The sequence below is a fragment of the Halictus rubicundus genome, chromosome 14 (genome assembly GCF_050948215.1).
Source record: "Halictus rubicundus isolate RS-2024b chromosome 14, iyHalRubi1_principal, whole genome shotgun sequence".
Taxonomy (NCBI): Eukaryota; Metazoa; Arthropoda; class Insecta; order Hymenoptera; family Halictidae; genus Halictus; species Halictus rubicundus.
Genome location: NC_135162.1, coordinates 5,624,580 through 5,650,183, shown reverse-complemented (window position 1 = coordinate 5,650,183; position 25,604 = coordinate 5,624,580). Strand labels below are relative to the sequence as shown.

Sequence of the window (25,604 nt, the reverse complement as noted above, 5' to 3'; positions counted from 1 at the left end):
ATATTCATTCTATTCAATTTGCTCCCCTGTATGTTACAAGTTATCACTGCTGATTTAATACATTTATTGAAAAAATGAATACCTTTTTATTTTTAAGGTCCACAGTATGTCACCGACAATTACTACAATCATTTTTACTTCAACCCTCTCGCTACCCTCACAAATATTCAATTTTTAATGAACTACATTTTCTGATTCTTTTAATTGATTTTTATGGACTGTAATGGACCTTGATGGATTGTTATGCGTACGAATATTAAAAAAAAAAAAGAACGATTCCGGAGTCCCAGAATTTTGCACTGACGTAATATTTCGCGAAAGATTGAATAGTTGGTAAAAATGACTTACACTACACGTTATAGTTACAATGAAAATCGATCCGGCGAGGTTCTGAAAACCGGCCTGATCGATCTCTCTCACGCTAGTCGCACTTGCGCGCAATTATTTGTACATTTTGTACATAATACACGTGGATACGTACGACAGGGAGAAAAAAAACCATCGCGCGCGTTTAGCTTTTCAACGTAATCAATGGTCCAAAATCGCAGTCATCGATTTCCAATGGGCGCATCTCATGACTATTTTTTTCTTTCGAGCCATCCATTTTTTCCCCTTTGTCATTCATTTCCGGATTTACAAACTGATTTCTTTCACGAAAAAAAAAAAAACGTCAGATCAGCGTCCATTCGATTTTAATTGTGCGCACGCGTTCGTAATGAAGAACGAGTAATTAAGTAACGCGTGTCGCCCTTTATCTCCGTCGTTTTCCCTAATTTTCCCCTAATTATCCCCCCTCCCCCATCCACTATCCCGAGGCTAATTTATTCGTCAGCAACTGAGAATGTATTTTTAATATCGATACGTAATGTCGTGTAATTTTCTCATCGTATTTAAGCATCGTTAAATTATAAAAAGACGATTATGTTTTTTGGACGTGCGTGTCCCGTTCCGAGCGATTTATAATCGAGATCTATGAATCCGAGGAAAAGTCAAGCGGCTAAGATGCTTTGTAATTTCATTTATTTTCTAATCTTTATGTACTATTTACGTAGAAAGAATAAATATCGCAAGGGAATATTAAATTGACTTAATCTAAGGTTTATTAAGCAACAACCCCCTCCCCTCCCCTCAGTAGATTAATAACAGAGAGAAAATGAGAGTTCTCACTACCGGGATTTTAGTGTCCCCGGTATAGTGCTACCCCCTAGTCTAATTTTTAGCCTGGACCACAACCTGCATCATCTTACCATAGACGAGGTATAGGAGTAGACCAATCACCATTTGGGGTTTCGTGTCTCGCGATCTGAAATACCGACATCGTTAACGATAAATGTTGCAACTAGATCCACGAGAAGCTTAGACCATATATGTACCTATAATAAATGAAGAACAATCAATTTTAAGAACAGGAAGGCACAAAATATCAATTTTAAGAACAGGAACTTCGGAAAGTTCAGAAGAAAATTTGAATTAGAAATCCAGAAGAAGAATGACCGATGTTCATTGAATGAAAAGGTACTCCGCAACAAAAACTGTGTGTTTCTGTTAATGATTGACAGGAGCTTACCAAGAAGGTGAAGGTGGGCCCAGGGTCCCTCCGCCCGAGGCCCGGAAAAATAAGCGACATGATAACTATTAATATTGCTTCTAGCCCCATAAGATTTTTAACCCCTCCCAAGTGGTCCTCAAGTCCATTAGGATTTCGTTGAGAGAGATTGCTTAAAAGATGAGGATTAAATACACAGATATTAATAAAATTATATGGAATTATGTATTTTTCATTTACATATATATATATGTCAGTATCAATAATTCCTGCCATGGAATTGATGGCATTAGATAGACTTATAAAATGGTGTTCCGACGCGAAACACAGGACATCCATCAAGCCGTGCTTTCTCATTTCACAACGAACCAAAATCTGAATTAGTCGCCTGCAGTTAGGCACTTCGGAAAACCGCAACCCTCGCACACTTTCTCAAACATTGTCGAACCTCTATCCCAGCTTACGTTGGACAGCTGGTCTCCCAGAAACAATATACAGAATTTCGTTTCTGATAGTTTTGAACACGCATCGGACATAAACTGGTATTCATACTTCGTCAAACATAATCAAACGAATGCAACCGGAACGTCCGATACGTCTCGATTTTTACATAACTGCAGCCAGTTGTTCGATCAGTTGTTTGTTGTCGTCGAATACATGTTTATCAAACCAAGACCACTCTCAAACTGATTCAAACATGCTAGCCCTACCACTGTAACAATTCGTAGAAAACATAACGGTGAAGTTTGATTGGGAACCACCCAGTGGTCCTTCTTAATTAGTAGACAGCGGATCTTTATTCATAATAAAATTTTTCTAACCGAATCGCAGCAAAGTGTAATAGAAATTTATTTTCTTACTTAACGCTCGGACGGTGGACCATTTTTACAATTTTATAATTGACCATGTTTAGGACTATACCCTGCTTTATTTATGAAGTTTTTGAAACATATTTTTGACGGTACTTCTTGTCGACACATTAGTCCTCCTGTTGATCCTAATGTAACAGTTGTTCATTTAATTTAATCGCTAAAAATTGAGTAATTAAATCACGACTTTGATACTCCGGGTCAAAACGAACCCAGACTCCGCCCTCGAAGCGTTACTACGCTTAATAGGTCGAAAACAATGTAACAGCATTTTGAAATTCTTCTAACGTTTTTACTGTTTCAAATTACACACCTACTAATTTCTGCTACAAACGCATAAAATCCACTGTCTATTAATTAGATCGTCGACAACGGCCAATCGAGGCATTGGTCTGCGCCAAGTGCCTTTTGTTAACTGGAGCGTGCCGATTGTTATTATTTTCTAGTTACAATTTTCGAATTCCGGCAGAGAAAAGTACACAGCAATCATGGTTCCGATTTGAAACTACTTGTCCGTTGAACCACGTCTATTAAAAACTATCAAAGGAACACGTTCGCGTGTACAATGTTCATGTTCATTTTGTACAATGTCCATGTGCATTTTGTACATTTATAAACGCGAGAAATAGATTCTGTGTCATTTATGTCATGGTAGAACTTATATTGTTACCACTCTTTGCTTCCTACAGACTATTAAGTACTCGTATGCAACCTAAAGTACTCGAAGAAATAATGAGTAGCCTGTAGATGAAGGATATCCACCTTGGGATTGTACTACTCTCATATTAATCACGGAAGAGGCCACCTCCAGTGAAAGATAATAACTCATGGATGCTCGTGACGAATTATTGCGCTACATCCAGTGCTAAAACAGAGACCCTAATCGACTCCTCGCAGCCGATGAGATTTTAACATTAAGATTGAGAGTAGCCTGCTACTTGCAAAAATCTGAATGAATTGAACTTTGTGGATTCCAGTAAAAACGAGAAAGGGAAAATGTTGTTAATGTTCGTAGTTATAAACATCTTATATTTAACAAATTTACAAATGCCATAATCCACGTAGATCCGCGGTCTAACAATGAGCAAAGAGAACTCTGTGTGTCCTGTCCAAATAGAGGTAGTACAAAAATAATGGAAATCACGATCGTTCAAACGGATCGTGATTTCGCTTGTGTATGGTGTGTGTGTGTGTGTGTGTGTGTGTGTGTTTGATTGGAATTAATTACAGAAATTCGAAACAGACGATCAAATATTTTTGCGTCCTTATTTAACTGCCAGTGATACAGCGGCTAATACTATGATGACATAATGAGAACATAAGTACTAAAAACTAAGCGCATTCATCTCCTCGTTCCTAGGAGACGTAGAAAGATCATCGAGAGAGCCTGATAGAAGGCACCAATCAGTTTAACCCTCCGCGCTCTGATTTCAACAGGTGCATAATTCAAAATAGACTGTGAAGTTACTTAACTTAACTTAACTAAGTCAACCCTAGATAACCAAGCTTTCGCAAAAATGAAATATTTCCATTAATAAATTCGATAGCAAATATAAATTTTAAAGCATTTTCGTTATCGAAGAAAAAGTGTTCCATTAAATTGGTGTTTCCAATTGGCGCCGTTATTTCCACACAGTTCAGTTGTCTAGGGTTAACGATTTGGTGCGCAGTATTGTAAAAAAAGAAGAACAGCTAATATCAGCTAAAGTTTGATTTACTTGTCCCGATTTCCACGTCATGTAGAACGCAAAGGGTTGATCATGTCATGTGTGTGTGTGTGGATTAAGGGTTTATCATGTCTTATTCGTTTGTACGTTATACTTTCCTCGCTCTGTTGTTCGATAATTGCGTAAGTACATACACTTTGCGTGTCCTAAAGGGTTCTTAGAGCACAGCAAAGAATCCTAGGCAGATAGTCTTTTGATACATAAGATCTTCTCAACTTAACAGTGTCCCTGTTAAAAGAAGCCAAGCTAAATCCTCCTTATCGATTCATCTGCATCGTCTTCACGAACTCTGTCAAGCAATAGACTTAGCAGACTTCTACCTAGACTTATAGACAGGCTATACGCCTATTCTCGGCGATAGTAAGCTTCGGTGACAGGATTGTTTCAATCTTAAGAACCTGAAGTTTCCGGAGACAATCCTCAGGTTCGACGCATCAAAGACAACGAAACACGGTTGAACGTTATAAATAACAGGTGTCCGACAGTGTCAACGAAAACCCATTATAGTCTGCGTGAACGACAGTGGTCTGCTCGATTCTCACCGCTCGTTCGACAATCGGGGCAACATATAGGCATAGATCACAGAGAACGTGTAAATCAAATTACTTAAATTACGCACGCGAGCATTTGTGCGTCCCCGGAGTAAACGCAAGAAGTGTCGGACTTGTTCGAATGTACTAATTCTCGCCTCGGCGAGGCCCACGGGGACTTTATTTACACGGACCTTACGAAAAAATAGTTTCCTCTTTCTACCGAGGCTTAGAGATTTCCTGATTAGAGTTCCGACACTTGGTCAGAACTCGTGCGCGTTTCTCGCTGGTCGTCAAAGACGATTTTGCTTTGCTTCCCTTTTCTCTTACGATTTTTGTTACGCTTCCTCGGTTAAGTTCGATTTCACGATCTTCCCGTTCTTCCGGGGAGAATCGTTTAGGGGTTGAAAATCTTCCTTGTCAGATTGTGGATACTTGTGGTCGGGGTAGTTCCATGCCTGGATGTCCGCCGTGCCGAATATTTGGTACACCACGTACGTGCCGCAGGCTACACACGCGCTCACACCGAAAACTTTCCTCCAGTCATCTAAGTCTTGCTGTAGGAACAATTAAGTCATTTCGTTAAGTTAAGTTCCGCCTTGCTGTTCAAGGTCAAGCTGGATGAGAAGCAGAAACGAAGCTGAAAACGGACTGAACCCAACGATTACGATGACGAGGAGCTAGCTCTGGCTTTCTGTCGTTGCTCCATGATCCGACTAATTATTAGACTGCGAATTTTGAAGATTTTCGCAATTTTTTTCAGAGAAACTATCCAATCTTCTATATTGGGATTTTTCACACATGTTTATTGATATTTGAAGTACATGTCTGATTTTTGTCGCGGAAAAATTTTCAAAATTACGTAAGTTATATATTGTTTTGTAGAGTACGTTTCGAAAAACCAGAACATTGCCTGTATGTTACGAATGCTCATAAAGTTAATGAACGCTAATAAATGAGATATAGTGACTTACGCTATTCCGAATAAGAAGTCCAGCAACAATCGGAGACAGGAAACTAGCTGACATGTGAATTGTCTGTGCGAACGCCAATATTGGACCTGTGAAGGAGCAATAAAGCGTGAAACATGAATTTTTCAGAATGCTTTTGAGATAAATGAGATATGTTTATTTACCAGCAAAATTTGGCGCGATATCGACGATGCTCGCCATTGCTCCCGCATAAGCAGCAGTGATAAGGGTGACGGCTATGAACCATATCACTAAAACGAGAATGATGTCACAGCCCAGATAACCGATCAATACCAACAATATTCCAGGAACCACTTGAGCTGAAACACGAAGAGCATCATCTCACTTAACGAAATGTTGGGAACAGATAAAAATGATTTATTGTATTTGGAATTTCATTAACCCTTCGACTATGAAAGTTATATTTAGAATTTTTCCCAAACTACTGCGAAATCGATTTCGAAACAATTCCGGACACTTGAAATTGTTGATTTTACATTGAAGTTAGCTTTTACTTTCTGCTGAAAGAAAGATACATACCCGCAGCGGTGAATATCTTGCGGACGTTCGTCAGCGATAGAATCTTTCGTGTGACTAGGACATCAGCAATGTAGCAGAACGCAACAGAGCTGAAGTAACTGCAGATAAAGGGTAAACCAGACAACACCCCGTTCTAAAAAAAAAAAGACAACGATATACGTGAGACCGTGAAAAAATAAAGCAAATTAGTACACGCTCTGTTTCATATACTTACTGCTTGGATACTGAATCCTAGAATTGTCTTCATGTACATTGGCCCAGAAATAATAAAGACATAATGCACCCATATTCTACCAAAAGTTGTGATGCCAATTGACCAGGCTGGCCACGAAGTTAGGATGTGCCTCCATGGAACTGGCATACTCTGCACGACAAAATAAACATATCATTAATAAACAAGTCCCAGAAATGAAGAATCTACAGGTGGCGTAGCGACCGCAACTGCGAGTTCGGTAAGGGTTTTGTGGGTCCATAATTTCGACAATTTTGAACATTCTGACAAGCAGTTTTTTTTTTTAAATATTCACAAAGGTGTCCACAATTAATCGTAGAAGGTATTAGAACGTTCGTCGACTCGTGTCAGAGTAAATCGACTCAGAAGACGCCATAGGTCACAGGAAATGCTACCTCCTCAAGTTGCAAAACGATAGTGAACCTTCTAGCAGCTATTCCCATACTTTTGGAGTGCTTTGGGTAGCTATGAAGATCAGGATTATTACGATAGTACCTCTTGGGTCATGTGAACCTGGTCCCCAACGCTTTCTTGGATGTACCGTAGCTCCTGTTGCGATATTCTCGGATGATCGGCGGGAGTGTCGAATGCGAAGAAGTACCAGAAGAGGCACCAGACGCAGCCGACGGTGCCAGTCGTGTAGAAGACCAATCTCCAGCCAAAGTGAGCGATGATGAATCCGCTCAGTGGATAGGTAATCCCAATGCCAAAGCTGAACCCTGAATATAGATAATCTAGACGTTAGGAGTGGCTCACCCCACGACCCGGAAGGGAGCTGAAACATGATGCTTGTCGAATGGCTTCGCCTTGGCTCGTGTACGATTCGTTCTTGGCGACGATTCGCTCTTCAGCGGTGGCGCTATATTTCACCCTGTAAAGCGATTCAAGTAGAGACTTAGTACGGGAGGATGATGATGAGTGCACGAGGCGAGGTTGCTACAATATGACAATGAAACCACTGTACCTGAAAATATATCAAGGAAAACAGCGATCACAGTTCACTTCAACTGTCACAATTCTAGTTAAATTTTGACACACTGGATTTTTTTGATTAGCGATTATTTTGCGAGAGAAGGGACTTAAAGTACAGTAGACTCCGTGGCACAGTATTTTTCATGAAGCTCGGCAAAACTTGGATCTGGAGGCGATCACTTCAGCTGATTAATTATGTAACTTTCTTGTTTATAATCATTTTGTTATGAAACTGTTACCGGTGAGTTCGTGACCTTTTTCTGATTAAAACGAGTCCAAACACGATATACTTTCGATTATAATTACTTGGTTTAATCTACGTTGATTAGCTCCACGATGGTTGGTTCGCATAATCGAGGTTCTATTAAATCGTGGATTAAACGAGCAAATGTGATTCGAATCGCATCGTGTTTGGGCTCGTTTTACTCAGAAAAATAGCACGAATATTATGATCAGAGTTTCATAAACCAATCGTTACGAACAAAAAAGTTACGTTATTGAATCAGCATAGTTCCACTGATATAATTTGATTTTTGCCTTGATTTTTATGTTTGTACCTTATTTTGCAAGACAGTCGACAATACAGCTCTCGTTGCCTTTCAGTGAACAGTATTTTCAAACTCAGCCTTGATTATTAACATGGTACAGCGTTTCATGGTGAATTGTATGAACATTCATTCTTTCGTTGGTGCAATGAAACAGTCCAAATACTCAAACATGATCAAAGAAATGCTCAAATGAGTTTTATGAGTCCAATTGTATCGATCTTGCCTGTTAAATTGAAGACAGTTACGTTCGAGTTTACACGTACCAAGGCTAGCCCGCATACTTCTACAATATGATACATCGTAACAGACAAAAGGGACAAAACGGAAACAGTATAGTCGTGATGTGTACCCCGGAATTCCATTTATGCGAACGAAAATTTTACACGAGATAGAGAAAGAACAGAAAATTAACGAATTCGTTGAATTACTATGCAAACTATAACCAAGCCCTTCTGCAACTAATAAACATTTGGCATTTTTCCCAACATTTTCATTACAATTTGTCTTGTTTTGAAATACGTATTTTACAATAACCCTCACAGGATCCTCATGTAAAATGTTTTAAGCAAAAATGTTCGGAGATTATTTACAATAACATTGCATGCCTACTCTCTTTTTACTCTTCATAATTTTATTTCTAATAACAACCAGAAATTATTTTTAGCGCTCTCCAGAAAAGAAAATGACTGAGAAATAAAATACTAATAATACGTAAATAAATGAACACTACATTTTTTCGCATGAATCCTAGCATAAATGGAATTCCACAGTGAGACTCGTTGATCGCGTGGCACGTGCGCCCGAGAAAGTCATATATAGTGAGAATGACGATCTTATGCGTAACTCCTTGGACAAACGAAAAGAGGCGTCGACGGATTTCCCGTGCCGGGGCACATAGAAAAAGAATAATGGAAAAAATAACAAGCATTACAAAACGTGTTTTTCCCTCGATCCCGGCTGATTCTACCAGCTGGAAGTATACTCGGCCTTTCTCATGCTGTTGAGCGGTCGCTGTTGAGTATACCCCTCGGTCCGGCGAATGCAACCACGTGGAGAGCTTGAATGAATCAGAAACAAAGTGAAACGTCCATCGAAATGAGAGCGAGAGAGAGAGAGACACCGTATGTGTGTGTGTGTTCGTTATTACAATCTCGTAATCGACCGACAAACGTGCGAGATCTCGTGCGGTACCTCGAACCGTGTGTGAATTTTGACTGAAAAACAAAGCATTTGTTTTTTCTGATTTTCATTTAGTTTCTTTTTTTATTTGCGAACTTCCGTTTCCCGCTTATTCTGAAAGAAGCGTGCCATTAGTAGTTTCTCCGCAGACAAAACATAAACCAGCGTTTTCTCTGTTCTCGTGTTTTATTCGATTCGTTATTGCGAGACACGGACACTACAAAGAAAACGGACGTATCGAAGTTTCACTGTAACAGGAAAGAAAAGAAAAGTAATCGGTGTGCCTGATTACGGGATGATTTACCTTGGAAGGAAGACATGAAACGCGAACGTTCCACTGGCGGGATCCAGTGTCCAACCACTGCGTACATTGCTGGCCACGTGAGTCCCTAAACATAGCAATCACCATTCTTTCAAATACGCTTAACTTCACCTTGGCAAACCAGACATTTTTAACTTTTTAGAATGTAATACTGTACACCTTGACGAGGAAATGCCGAAAATCCAAGTTTTGAGGCGAGGAATTCACTGGTTCAAAAGTTATGCGTGTTTAAAGTTGGGTTATTACACTTTGTCCTGGGACAATCTGTCATCGAATAGAAAATCATATACGGGATCTCAAAGAGAAGGTATAATCCAAGATGGTTAGGCCGTCAGGCTCATCAAACGCCAACATGGCGGCGCCCCTACCTTTCAAAAACGCTTAGTACTTTAACTTTTCGTTTAGGCGACGCGTCGGTTGTCTCGTAAAGGTGACTAGACTTAAACTTGCAGTTACTTGCAGTGTGAAAGTCCATAGATACAAGCTCTTTAACGTGTTAAAATCGCTCATCTTTAAACACGCACAACTTTTGAATCAGTGAATTCCTCGCCTTGAAACTTCGATTTTTGGCATATTCTCGTCAATGTGTGCAGGATTCTATAGTAGAAAGTTAAAAATTTCTGGGTTGCCAAGGTGAAGTTTAACCTTCAAGTATAATACGTTGCATGTTCTGCTGCCTATTACAGGTTCGTGTTTCTTTTGAATGTTAGGATACTTACACTTGCAATGCCCTGTATACTCCTGAGAGCAATGATAAACCCGTAATGTAACTCCGCCGCAGTTGGCATAAGCAGACTGCAGATCGCCGTAATGAGCTGCGACCCTCCAAAAACCGTCTTAGTACCAAAGTACTGTGTGAGCACACCGCCAACAACTTGTGACAGTATGTAGCACCAGTAGAACGACCCGTTTATGGCAGATTGTATCGTCGAACTCCATTCGAATTCCCCTTGCTCCTGATAAATAAACAATCACACGAAATATAAAATATTCCAACGAACACCTTGACTACCGTACAGTAGCTCAAATCATGGAAGCGAGAGCAAGAAACTCTAAAATCGAAGGTAGGACAATGCTAATTCAGTGAGAAAATTATTATTTTAATCGAAATTTCCAACCAAGATCATTTATGTTTCTACAATAGTTATTATTTTCTCGCGAAAGTCTTACCAACGTGTCCGTGACATTTTTCTGATTAAAACGAGCCCAAACATGATATACTTCGAAGCATATTTGCCTGTTCAATCCACGATTTAACAGAGCCTCGATTATCCGAACTGATCGTCGTGGAACTAATTATCATCGATTGAACAGGCAAATGTAATCGGAAGTGTATCGTGTTTGGACTCATTTTAATCGGGAAAACGCCAGCAATACGTCGGCGAAGGTGTCACGAAGAAAAAGTTTCATCACTGATTTAGATCTGAATCATCCAAAGGACATTTTCCTTGCGAAACACGCCGATCATCGAGTGGTTCGTCAGGGATCAACGTCTGACCGTGAAGACGATCGATAGATTGTTATGATACAGGTTCCGCATTCTAATCGTTTTTTAGAACGTATGTTTTACGTAAGGGCATGGACAAAATGATTAGCGTCCTCGTCCGGGCGGTCGTAACGTAATCGGTGGCTCTAATCGCTCTATCAAATTCAACAGTGCCAATTATCGAGTCGCGGAGGCAACAATTATTGAGTTTCCGCCGTCGCTAAGAATCTACGGTAGAAGATCGCGGCGATAATTATACACGTTAGTCGCGTTACGTGAACAGATTTTTCAATATCCTTTTGTTGCGCAGCCTTTGAAACAAGATCGGCCGCCGGGTAACATTATCCTCGGCAGTTGATAATGAAGAGCATGACGTTTCCTTAAGAAGGTGTTTTTTATTTTCCGCCATTGCTCTGGGCCGTTTAAATTTTTAAAAAATTAGAGGCGAACAAAACGTCTATAGGGAGTGCAGTTTATTCCGTATCCTAGATTCGGAAACGCACCTGGTTCGAGGAAAACGTGTCGTTGTTAGTTAAAGATGCGCTCGACGTTGTGTAACAGTACTGAGAATCGATCGTGGTGTCGTTGTTCATGGCCGACGGTTGCTTGACCATCGCCACCATGGCGATGTTTATGTCGGTTCTCATCATAAAGGAAACCGTGAATCCCGAGAATGATAGCATGTACAGCACCACCCTTGCTGGGATCATGTCTGAAAACGCGAACGTGGACGATGTAGCTTCGAGCTTGGCTCGTATCAAGAAATGTACTTGTACGCTATGTGTACAGCATGTGTCCAAATGTGCACTCTATACGGTGCACAGTTGGAAAAATCCTTTACCTCTTAGTTTTCGCAGGCTGCATGCTGAACGTGTCTTACACGCGTTATGCTCTTCGTATCTACATAAGAGATGCAATTGACATTTTTACATAAACCAAAGAATCAGTTTAAAGTAATGAAAATGTGGCACACTAACGTAGCGCCACTGTCAGTACAGTAAAGTCTTGATCCAAGCCGAACGGAGCTACACGATCTTAGTCGGTTCGCCTATCCCCACCACTGCCCCCCACCCCTATACCCGTAAGGGGCCAAGAAGCTTGCAGTTAAAGTGTAAACATGCCGTTCGGCGCAGTCGCAGGAAAAGTCGCCCTACACCATCTATGTCACAGCACGGACCCGAGGATTGGGCTTAGATCAAGACTTCACTGTAGCATCATACGATGAGGTTCATAGTTTATTTCCTTTCTTGCTAAATGTTTCAAGCACACGTGGACATAATTAAATGTCGGTGGAGTGATGGTTATTAGTGAATATTTGTGGACTGATAATATAACAAATTATATGAAACGGAACAGTTCAAGTGGCTTTAAATTGTTTTATGATTTTTGGCACTTGTTATCTAAGAAGAATCTGTTGCGAGATTTAAGTGCACTTTTATTTTGAGAAATTGTTACTTTCTTAATGAGATTCGACGATGTTCTGAATTAGGTTCGGCTCCATGTTACCTGCATTTTGAACGCTTGAAAAATGGTGCATAAAACTGAGCCTTATACACTAATTGCACAGTGTCCCTTACCTTCCGGTGTCCGCCATTTTGCAGATCAGCCGCTGCTGGAACGAATTTCCTTTCGCGATCAAACAGTCGGGGATCACCTGGGATTCTGCAACACAGTTAGCAAAATTGCGAAAATCAACAAACTTCCACCGCTTGTCAAGGAAAAAACAGGAGGAAAGATCAAATAAAAATTTTCTCCGGATAAACATGCAGGAAACGTTTTGCGATTTATTAGGAACTGTTGATTTGCAGAAATGGCCTAACGAGATGCGGAAAAATTAAGCGACCGTAAATCTTTCGAAATGATAATGGAAATTAACGGACTACGCTAAGCGACGAGTTAAATTGACTGGACGATTCAGCCATTAGCCTATCGTTGTCATTAGAATCATCAGACGAGATTGTCATTGGAATGGCGGTTGAGGGAAAAAAATGAGAATTGCAAGATCCGATGCAACGCAAGGCCTGTTCCCCAGCTAGTTCTAAATTGATCGCTGTGTCGCAATTTGGCGCAACAAATTTCAACAATAGAACAAAACCGCGACCATTTTTATGTAACTCTTGATGCTTGATCTCGAGATCTTTCTGGTAGCCATGGATTATTTTAAACGCCGAGCTACATATACCAGCGGACGTTGGCGACCCTAATTAGGCGATTCTTGTTTCTCACTCTGACACGCTTGTAAACAACAATTAAATAATCCCGGTGTAAGTCATATCGCCGTGTGTTCATCGACTTCAATGCTCGTTCATTAAAACGTACCGCGTAACGAGCAATAATTGCGTACGGGAGGAATCGTACGATAATTATGTGGTCGTGAACAAGTGTGGTTGGTACAGTTTGATGGCGAATTTGTACAATATGATACAAGGCGACGGGTTAACGTTTTTCGACTAAAAGGAAATTGTAAGAGACCGGGCAAAATAGTATTTGAAAAAGAAAATAGTAAACAGTTTATTTTATTTTAAAGCATACCTATAGTCATGCAAATAAATTATTTTATTTTTAATAGAAAGTTTTTGAAATATTATTTAAAAATATAATCATTTTATATGGAAAATATTGAAAATAGTGAGACTTATTTTGTAGGATTGTGTAAAATAGTATTTCAAATAGTTGATCACGACATTGTCGTCCGTTTATCAACATGTTACATGCAAATATTCGTAATTAAGCTACAAATAGTACATTGTTAACTATTATAGTTATTTATCTGGTTATCAAAATAAAAATATTTTATTTGCCGAAATTTTTCGTTCTATTTAAAGTAGCATTTTATTCGAACCACATTAAATTATACTATCTAAAATAATATTTTAAATATTTTTTCTCGAAATTTTGCCCAGGTCTGCTCACGAAAGTATTTGAACGTCCTTTAAAACAGTATAACTTTCTTTAAATTGGACCAAACGACCTGACTATTTTTGAGCAATTAGAAGAATTGGTTTGCTGAATGACGTGCAAAAAAGATTTTGAAAAAATTGCAATTGGTACAAAGTACATGAGAAAATAAAAATGGCACTGTTTACAACTTTTTTATTTGTGCTGGTAGTGAAAATTTAAAATATGCGGTTTGTAGATCTATGTTAGTTATACACATACTGAAAATTTCATTGAAATCGGTTGACGCAGATAAAAATGGCACTCACAAGAAGATGCTAGAATTTAAACACTTTTAACTATTTGTAGCTCGTGTGTATATTAATCGATTTCGATGAAACTTTCAGTAGGTAACTAACATACACCAACAAAACGCACATTTTAAATTTTCATTACAGGCTCAAATAAAAAAATTGTAAAAAGTGCCATTTTTATTTTCTCATGTACGTCTTACCAACTGCAATTTTTTCAAAATCTTTTTTGCACATCATTTGGGAAACCAATTCTACTAATTGCTCCAGAAAGTCGTGGTTTGATAAAATTTTAAAAAAGTTATACTCTTTTAAAGGGCGTTCGAATACTTTGGTGAGCATGAGTATGTCCAAAACACGGGTCTTTCCCGATTCCCGACTCTTTTCTTATCAAAATGAGTCCAAACACGATACGATTCGAAGCTTATTTGCCAGTTTAATCCACGATATAGTAAAACCTCTACTATCCGAACTCGTCAATGAAACATCAGCGTGCGGATAGTAAAATAGTTATCTAGCTAATGATTTCTTTCGGAATTTTTGACCAACGCGTTTCTGACTATTTTCTGATAGAAATAATGCACCTCGCGACGCGATTCATATTCCACTGACCAGTTCAGATAATCGAGGTTCTACTATATCGTGGATTAAATTGGCAAATAAGCTTCGAGTCGTGTCGTGTTTGGACTCGTTTTAATCAGAAAACCGCCACGGACACTTCACTTAACATGATGAATGCGAAAGTAAGTGACAGGTGGTTTATAAATTAAATAAAAATTTAGAACTACTGGCCTTAGAGTGAAAAGAAAAATTCAAAGACTTCGTAGCCAACTTAATATTTAGAAAAATCGTTTACAAAATTATTCTACGTACGAATCATTCGCATAATACCAAAACACGAGTCCAGCCAGGGGCATATATGCGCCAGGAGATACTATTCTTTCATCTACGCCAAACGTAGAAAATAAGCGAAGCTCTAGAGGCCTCGTTTCATGACAGTGGGGATAGTTCTGGGACTTTTATCCGCTAGGCATTTGGGACATATATCGAGTAAACACTGTATAAGTGTACAGACATTTTAAACCATTTTTTTCGCGTATCTTTAGTTTGCAGAAAAGTCAGTGCTGCGTCTTATAGGAATTGGAGATGGAATTAATTTTCCAGATTTGTAAAAGAATTTTTGTATCAAGCAAATTTAATAAGAGTCTGCAAAGTGCATATCCGCATGTCTTGAGTTACCAATTTTTCTGTGATTCAATAAATCGGGCTTTGTGCAATTTTTGAAGCTGATAATGTTAATGTTAATGTTAATGGTTATTTTATAATGTTTTTATATATTGTTCCTTGAGCTCGACTGTACTTAAACAACGCCGTGTCGTTTCTGGAATGCAGGTAGGGGTAAACTTCGTGGAATTTTTCTATGAGTACCGGAATGATTTTTGCCGGAAGGTCAAGCACGCCTTTATTAGAGCTTTCGGATCGATAACGCCACGAGAATGAACTATCCAGTATTTAATGGCGTGCGGACAACTCGTGGAAGTGAAATTCCAACGCGGATCTCATATACACGGTATTCGATAAATTCGCGGTTGAAAATTCATCAGTTTGCAAAGGTCGTAACATCAATCACGCGGGAAGCAACGTTGAATAAGCCTTCGTCATTCTTTCTCGGGACCGTGACGTTTTTTTCATTTGCATTTCACTAATTAATCAATTACCTTCAAGTATTTGTAAATTATTTCAATATTAATTTTTCTCACGTAAACATGGCAGAATAAGGTATAACCAAAATGGCGTTTCAGCGACAGACGAGACAGCACATTTTTCTGACAACGACGCATAATTAATTATGACTAGTCAAGTAATGTCTAGTAATTAAAGCAATTAAAATTATTCGCTTTCACCTGACGATTGTAATAATAGCTTCATCAATATTAGTAGTAGTAGCTTCATTAAATAAGTTAAGTACTATTCCAATTTCATATTATTTGCAATGAAACAATCATTCAGAACATTGCTACGTACAGTCATACAATAATGTAAAACCAGTTAGTTAACGCTACATCCACAGTGCAATAAAACTGACAATTTTTCATTACGTTGTACAAATAGCGAGAGCGCATTTATTCACTCAGCTAATTTCATTATATGTCCATAGACACAAATTGATTGAATAAATCTTCACGAGTGCAGTGTTGAAATGCAAAAATAATAAGAGACAAATTCACTGAATAAATCCTCATGAGTGCAGTGTCGAAATGCAAAAACAATAAGAGACAAATTCATTGAATAAATCTTCACGAGTGCAGTGTTGAAATGCAAAAATAATAAGAGACAAATTCATTGAATAAATCCTCACGAGTGCAGTGTTGAAATGCAAAAATAATAAGAGACAAATTGATTGAATAAATCTTCACGAGTGCAGTGTTGAAATGCAAAAATAATAAGAGACAAATTCACTGAATAAATCCTCACGAGTGCAGTGTCGAAATGCAAAAATAATAAGAGACAAATTCATTGAATTAAACTCTCACGAACGCAGCTTAGCAACCTTTACAATCAAAAAATCAAAAATTAGGAATCCGCCATTTTGACGAGTGTGTTCCAGTGACAAAATTGCTGGAACTTGAAATGAAAAATGAAGTGCCTGGCAATCCGTCTTCTTGACAGAGATAAAACACGCTTGTTCGCAGACATGCGTTAAAATCGTCGCAATTTTTCATGGCGCCTTTTTCCTGTCTGAATCGATAATGAACGGCCACGTGCTCGGATGACACAGCTCTATTGTCCACTCTGTCCTTTCCTGCGATTCGTGTCTATCTATATTGTGTAATCGGACCTCGTCGATCCGTAATTCCACGTTATAGATTTGACACGCGCGTAGACAGAAATTCGTAATTGGATTGGCTACGGTTATTACCATCGATGAATGAATCGATCATCTCGCAGAATTAATTAAAGAACAAACCAACAAAATTCCACTTCACTCGACAAATCGTTCTCGAAGATCTGAATGATGTGCGGAGTTTCATGTGGAATAAAAATTGTAACGATTGCAAGACACGGGAGCTGCCTAGACGTTTATTATTATTATTATACTTATAATTATTATTCTTCTTGATAATTTTATCGAGTTGGAAACACGGTGCAATAGCATTTTAGACATTTGTTTAATGCTTTTACCGTTTTCTTATTACTAGACTGAACAAATGTTATTACTAGACCTTAAAAAATTAATTTCTTCTCTAAGTAATTTTAACAGTTGCTCTTAATAATTCTAATAAGACTGCTGTTACTATTGCTGGTGTTATGGATTAGAAAAGTTGAAGTTATGATAATATGATAATATTCAGTAAAATAAGCACTGTTTTAAAACATTAAGACGTAAATTTCGATCAAAATTGTTCAATATTTGTTAAGAAATTTTTCGAGAAATCTCGACCAGTTGTAAGGTCGCATCAGACGAGTGAAAGTTTGGGGGTGTTTTCATCACCCAGTTTCCGAGTAACTCACCGATCAATATATACTATTTTACTATAGCAACTGCCAATCCTGATCTATCTACCATCGTTTCAGAGAATTAACGTTATATTTCACAATCGAATAAATCCCGACGAAATTCTTAAACGTACTGATTAGTGTCACCGAAACGAGAAGAATTAGTATCAGTGTTTATAATTTTTTGTAAGCGTCTTTACAGTCATTAGTCAAGGTTCAAGAATACTTAATGAAACCCTAGGGGGATCATGTGATCGTTATTTCACTATTTACATCAAGTGCCCTACTTTTATGAATATTTCGTGCTCAAGGTCACACGAAGGTCATAACATTACATGTCGTTGGATTCGTCTTGACCTCTGCTATCATATAACGATAATAAAAATATATGATTACATTTAAAAAAAAACCTCGATGACCTTGAAATCTCAAAAAATAAAACCTGGAACAAACTTTTTAGCCTATCATAATATTTACCCCTCTAAACCAACTAATGTTTTCCTCTGACATTTTCTCCTATCATAAAAAACAAGCGAGATATTTTAGATGCTCGAGTTAGGTGAGACACCCTGTATAAAAGATTCGGGAACGCACTTGCGTAAGCAAAACCAGAGCGACGCGATGAAAAACTTAACAAGTGCCGACAGTGACATTGTGAAAAAAGAAGTGTAGCAAGCAAAAACTCTGCAGCGTTTATAAACAATTATCACATAAAAATATTACCCCCCAGCAATAAATTACAAAATGATCAATACGTCGTAACAAAATTAGAATATTCTGACCGAATTGTTTGACAATTTGTATCATTCGAATCTTCTTTAACACTAGATTTACGGGACCCGTCAAAATGACGGATTCTAATATTTTTAAGTTGCGAATATTGAGATTGTAAAAATGTATCCATGAGCAATTATTCAACAAATTGATTTCTTTGGGTATATATTATTAAAAAAAATGGCTACAAACTTTGATAAATACATTCACGTTTTTTTCATAAAATAATGTAAAATAGTAATTTTTAGTGCTCCGTAAACCTAGTCTTAAATTCTCTTGAAATTCGTACTGTATCGAATGTATGCGAGACACATTAAACTTGCACCGTTTTAATTTGTCTTGAAATTATTTTTTAACACTGTATCGTCCACTTTTAATTTTCTCCAAGTTGTCTCGCAGCTCCCGAAGGAAATCTTGTTTCACTAGTGGTAATTTTAAGCGGTATACCAACAATAGAATTATGCAATAACAGCTGCGAGTGTTTAAGAGGAATGTCAGCGAAAGAACGGACAATGTTGAAAGCCGAAAGGCTACTTACACCGCGCGGCAAGTGTTCCGACAGTAATCTAGCAGCCACCGGGCAGTTTTCAGTTGCACCAACAACGTTTACATCACCACGTGTACAAGAAGCTTTATCACTCGCGCGGATGAACTTCCACAAGAGCATGGAACCGACTGAGTCCGAGACATCCGTGCGTGCCCTTTTATATCCAGCGAGCAGACGGTGACATCAACATCCGTGTCAACAAACGGCTCAAGCGTGTTGAGTCAACACGAAATTGTCAAGAACTTCCACAGGGGACAGAATGACAGTAACCAGAGTGGTAGCACCGTGGTAGCTAGAAAGACCTCGAAGAAACGTTGAAAAAGACCTCGAGGAAGTTTCCCCGTTCGGCTCGAGGTTCGAACGTTGAATGGGACGGGAGAGGGAGGGGGTAAAGCGTGATAGCAATCGTCGAGAACAACTGAAAAGGCGATCACGAGGCATCGACTTCTCGCGAACCCCACCATCGTCGCTTTTTTTTCTCTTCCTTTTCGATTCGTTCACGTGCAAAGTCCATGGGGATCGCACGCGAACGCCGTGGATCGAAGGAAGCGTGACCGAGAAAGTGGTCTCGTGCGGATGATTCATAGGATCGATCGAACGAAAGCGATCGACGATTTCCGAGGGCGATCTTCGTTGTGGCCAAGTGATCGGTGCAATCACATGATCTGGTAAACAGCCACGGGGAGCAGACGCCGGACAATGGGCGTTCATTGGAAAACGATAACGAGTTGTTCGACGCTACGATTCGTTTGCTAGTTACCGAGAATTGGCGACAATGTTTGCTTAATTTGCGAACGAGGGGCACTCTTAATGACCACGATACTCTATTGATATGTACGAAAAAGATGCCCACGATATTTCTGCAAAATCTTGATCTATTACTGCGAGATGCGCGATTTTCGGAGCCCAGAACCTTGAGAAATAATGCTAATTTGTGTCATAACTTTTTTGTTATTAACTATTCCTAAACAAAACTTTCACTGGCGTATTCCTGACATTTTGCCGAAGAAAACGAGTCCAAACACGATACGGTTATGATCGTATCCGCTCGTGTAATCCACGATTTAGTGGAACCTCGCTTATCCGAACTGGTGAATTCACCATTGAATTAATTTAGATTGAATTCACCAATTTAATCTAAAGTAGTTCAACGAAGCGTCCATATAAAACACGGTACATTCTACAAGTCTGCAACTATTTGATCTAACATTGTAGCTAGATAACTGTTCTATTAACCAAACACACATTTTCCAACGATCAATACAGACAATCGAGTTCTCTGACGTCGTACTGTGTTTCTAATCGAAATTTCCAACCAATATCATTTATATTTCTACAGTAGCGAAAACCTGTTGTGACCATTGCTCCATAATACTTTCAGATTTTCCAGCAATGTAATCTGCAGTTAAAAAACAATAAAAACCCATTAGATTGGTCGCCTTGAAAATTCATTTTGCGAAACGTTCCTTTCCTCCATTGCATAACCGTATTAAATCGTGATGAACACACGGAGGAAATTAAAATGGAGTTAGTATCGGTATCAATTACATTGTAAACTATGACCCTCGTACATGACACAGCACTCTTTGATCGTTTTATAAATTCTAGAGTGTTTGATTGTGGATACTCCAGCTCGAAAATGGAAAGAATTGTTAGCGGAACGGTTAAATGGAACGTCCAGCTGCATTTGAAATTGAAATTTTGCCCCTGTTATGGCGACACGTGGGGAACCGAGTCGGCAACTGGAGTGCACGTTCGATTTCGATCGAGTACATTTCTCGCGCATGACTATTTCCGATGAAATGCAGCATGCTAAACCATGCACACTTAATTGCTAACGATGAATTTAATTATTTTATTTTCGTCGGAGCGAAGCAACCGCTTGTAATGGTAATTGTTATTGATTTTGTCATTTGCTATTGATCGCGTTTCATGTTGCACGCGGTCAACTTGAATTCGCGCCTATGAATTCGCAAGGTCGCTGCGGTTCCAGCTGACGGGTCAATTTTCACGAATCAACAATTTGCGATTCGCGATGATTCCTCGCTGAATCGACGATTCGCGAGGTTAATAACCAGCTTCCTTTTTTTTTGCAAGCAGGCTGCGGATCTTTATGCAAAATGAAAATTGTAAACGACAGAAATTGAATAAAAATGAATTTTTTCGGAGCCATTTTAATTCCAAAATCATTCTTACGAACTAAAACATTTATATTCTATGCAATCCTTTCTACGTGATTTAGCTACTTATACAACACGAACGAATTTAATGATATAACAATTATTTCGTGTAATGGTATGGCAATTTTGCCCGGCGCCTTAGTAACAATTTAAAATCTTCCGTCTCCACAGTTTTGCATTTTATCTATTCATTCTTGTTGGGTATGCGTAAAATGCACAGTTCATTTTTAAACATTCCATTATCGAGGAACTAGTAACATTTTCATGCTTGCCCTATCTCTAATTGTTCGTGAATAATTGCGGGAAATAATTTGCCTAGGCAGCGTTGCATTATTAAACATTGCATTATTTATTTATAGATAGGAAGAAAACTTTTGCGCATGCAAAAATACCAAGGTGAGATTAGTTACAGCCGAGTTAGCACGCATTCGTGTCACTTACTATAGTACTGCAGAAGCAAATTAATTGGATCGAATCTATACTTATTGAATAAATACGTTGCTCCGAAATTAAAAAAACTCAATCGAGTCGACGATAAACGCAAAAAATGCGGTATTTATATCGAACAAATTGTCTAATAGTGGCAATGCTAATTAAGAAAAATTAGGATGAATTAAGATACTGGACGAGTTTGCCCCCCAAAACTTCTGTTGTACACTTAGGATGACGTTGAGAGAAATGAAAACCCCAAATGACTTGAAACATAATGTGGAGCAATGACTAACTACTGTTGCGACCGATGACGTCAATAGCATAACGAACAATGTGTCCATCGAATTTTTAAGTTTAAGTAATTTGTAAATGACGTTATTGTTTTTTACCGGTCGGCATGACTTATTATTATTTTCAAATTGACATCTTCATTTATTTGTTTTTATTGTTGTGACTTGTGCCTTTGGTATTTTTCCAAAAAGTTTGCTGTCCAAGGCTATATCCCTCCCCCTAAATCTACCACTGCCAATGGTAAATTATGTTCTAAACGTCAAGGAAACCTTTCCATTGAATCCCACCGACCATATTGGTTTCCACTCCCACACAATTCACTCGGGGGTGTAAGGCTTTGCAAAGTCAACTTCAAATAACTATTTTCCCAAACCTCCTTCAAACTAAGAGTCGCACGCTTGTGACAAAATTTACCAGCAACTGCAGTAAACGCACTGCCTACTTTTTACAAACCTCACACGTTGACTGACCATTTGATTGCCACAAAAATTGGGTAAAGTGAAAGAACTTTGTTTCGTAAAATAGAAATCGAGAATTGTGATTTTAATTGCCACGTTAATCCACTTATATTTTGCAGATCATGAGCAAATTTAGCACAGTCTATCGCCAGGAATAATTTGGAAAATTTCCTTGTAGAAAACCAAGATTTAAATTTGCCATATGTCTATGTTCAAATCTTCGGTATTAAGCCACTAGTACACGGGTCAATTTAGACTGAATTTAGTATAGACAATAACCCGCAATAAGTTCATGCTGGAATCTACACTCAAGGATAACTTAAAAGATAAGAAAATACAAGATCTACTTAAATTTACTAAGGAAACCAAATTGATAAATCAAATAATTTTATCTATCCTTGCTTACATTATGTCACTAACAACCAAGCAGTTGCTGCAACATACAACTATAAAAAAAAAATGATTGAAATCTCTGTCACGAATCTGTCTCATTACATAATTTTAATAATCTGAACATTGATGTTCCCAAATTCTACAAATTTGTCTACTGCTTTCAACTACTGCAATGACTCATTTTTAAATTCACAAAGAACCGCAGTCTAGTCATAATTTTTAACCAATGGAACGCCACAGATTTACAAATTTATAATATGATATAATATTTATAGTATAATTTTAAATTGATAAATATACAAATATTCTGAGTACTTTAAAAGGGGGAAGCAAAAGTGCAATCAGAAGCTGCATCATCAATAAAACATGACACAACGAAGCGGGAGCTGCTTTCGCAATTAAAATTCCCCGAAACTATCATCATACTCATTATATCACCCCACCAAACAAACTAGTATCATCGTTCACCGATAACCGTGCGCACCGGGGCTCGCGATAATGGTCGCCTGCGATATAAACACACCGCAAACTTCCTGTTCGTCGTCCTTATTCATCAAAAATCATTCGAACAAACACGCAAGTCCATTCGAACGATCTCACGTCAGCGGGGAACGAAGACAACCGAGGCGACTGTTCTAAGCGCACCTAACCTCAAAAGGTAGACGCCAGAGAGCCGTGCGATTGAGGTTATGTGTAATCGAAACGTCTTTCCCGAGTTTCACGCGACACGTGGCCGTGGCCTTCGACTCGCGGAGGGTGGAAGAAAGGAAAAGGAAATAATCGATAGCAACGGCAACTCACCTTCGCCCCGTCTTTGCGACCGACGATCTTCAGTATTTCCGCTGCTCGCCCGCGAGCTCGCATTTTCATCGCTTGAACCGTTCACCGGTCCATTGTTTTATGATAGAATTGGTCGCTCGATTAGGGGATTCCGACTGTCGCACCAGCGAAAACACACACCGGACACGGGGTCACTTCGGTTACACGCGAACGCACTCTGCTCCAGAGCACTCTTGTGCTCGCTGCGACCAGATCTGGGTCACGTGACTGCGCAGTGCCGCGCCGCGCAGATCGATCTGCGCCCTGACCACTGCGCAACATCGAGCTGCCTGTGCGTTCGCGCGCGCACCGCGTGCTCTTCTCGCCCACGTGTCCTGACCTCCGTCTGTCATGAAAATTGAATTTCTCGGTACTTCCCGTCGTCCTTCCCCCTCCAATGGATCGAACTTCCTTAGGCAACGTCCATCCTTCGTACTAACAAGGTATTTCTTAATTTATCCCTTATTAACCCTTCCGTGGATGTTCACCTTTAACCAAGATTTTAACCGGCCATTATAACCCTCCGGGGACGAGGATTTTTTAAATGAATAATTTCCTCAGTGGATTATATCATGTGACAATGTTTTAAATCATAGAAAAATAAACATTTTGGACTAATATATACTGATCTATGTATTGATTATTAGACGGATAATTAACACGTTGGCAGTCACACGGGGGCGACACTGTTCTTTGATTAGAGATTCATTTCTGCCATGAAATGTTTGTGCAAATTGGATTTTATTATACAAAAGGGATAAAGAAGTTATCTCAGTGATAAATTCTAATTTTCTAGTTTCGGTTTCGTTAATTAAATGACTTTGAGGTTGATCTGTTTGGACTCCACAACGTGTTCAATTATGTTTTATATTTGTATATGTCGACAGTCGTTCTCGGAGGACTGATGTTGACTGAAAAATGATAAATAATCGTCTAGCCGCGTCGACTGTTTTTTTTTTTTTTATTTCTAGCATTCAATGAAACTTCGATTTTAATGAACGGTAATGAATACGTGTGAACTTCGATCTTTGCACTCTGAATAAAAAACGAGGCTTAGAATTGCAGAGGACTGTTTTACTAACTATGAATCTCTTGGAATAAATATGTAACCCACGTGCAGCTTGCAATAATATTTAGAGAGCGATTAAAGAAATTTTTATACAAATTTGTCGTTCGAAGGCATTCCAAAATTTTAATCGAAGGTCTTAACTATTATACAACTCACTTTAATGTCGCATTTTGCAATTTCACGAAACTTCGAAAATAGTATGTTCAAAGGTTTTTTTCTATATTTGAAAATATTTTCTATATATTTGCACTTTAGTTTGTACGACAACCTTTGAATCGTTGGCTCACCCTGTATATGCATGATTGACGTGCTAATGAGAACTGTCTTGACATGGGCATTATTTATCCGCGCGTGCGTCATAACTAGGTTAAATAATGCGTGTCCTTACGAAGGCCCCGACTTTCACCGATGTGAACTGTTTTATTTATCATTAATTAACAAGCCATGATACCAAGAATTATTAACTTTTAACACTCGAATACGTCCAATACGTAAGATTCCTCGGATCTCGTGGAAGGAAACACAGATTGCTTTCTCCGTCAATTAAAATTCTTTGGCCAAGGCCAGCCGGTATTGTAAAAATCGGCAAACAGACAATTTCGCAATGCGTACAATCGACACCGACTTCGCGTCGATTGGAAATCACGGTGATCGGCCGATCTAGTCAGCTAGCGTGATTGAAATGCGACGTCGGTAGCCAGAATACGTTTCGGGAAATTTCGCGAAAATTTTCAATGTAGCTGCCGCGAAGACACGTGTGTAACGACCACGTGGCCACAATGAACCAACCGAGCAATACAAGAAAGAAGCTCGCAAAGTGTCCTTCTGGAATTCATCCGAGTCAGACTAGCAAACACAAGTATCCCCTGTTATTCAAACAAATAAAATAGACCGGCAAATTCTGCCGAATAACATAGTCGTACACGAAAATCTGTTACGAACGATTAAAGAGCAACATTACTCGAAACGTGCCGGAGTAACTTCGAATAGCTTTCGGGACGAGGAAGATCAGGTTATGTAGTATCGCGTGTGT

The 25,604-nt window shown here is 38.8% G+C and overlaps 1 protein-coding gene across 3 annotated transcripts; it reads right to left on the bottom strand.

The window, feature by feature from the left end:
- Positions 1–3,427: 3,427 nt before the first annotated feature.
- On the bottom strand, positions 3,428–23,770 carry LOC143361113 (sialin). Of its 3 annotated transcripts, none has more exons than XM_076800381.1 (12): positions 23,485–23,770; positions 12,500–12,584; positions 11,764–11,822; positions 11,426–11,634; positions 10,156–10,392; positions 9,419–9,503; positions 6,911–7,134; positions 6,398–6,547; positions 6,184–6,316; positions 5,808–5,963; positions 5,647–5,732; positions 3,428–5,229 (listed from the first exon to the last, which is right to left on the bottom strand). In XM_076800381.1, exons 2-12 carry the CDS (start codon positions 12,514–12,516, stop codon positions 5,011–5,013), a joined length of 1,575 nt encoding a protein of 524 aa, XP_076656496.1. In that variant the 5' UTR covers positions 12,517–12,584; positions 23,485–23,770; the 3' UTR covers positions 3,428–5,010. The 3 variants fall into 3 exon arrangements, with proteins under 3 accessions (XP_076656496.1, XP_076656497.1, XP_076656495.1); XM_076800382.1 differs by lacking the exon at positions 23,485–23,770 and adding an exon at positions 21,944–21,997; XM_076800380.1 differs by lacking the exon at positions 23,485–23,770 and adding an exon at positions 18,921–19,076.
- Positions 23,771–25,604: the final 1,834 nt, after the last annotated feature.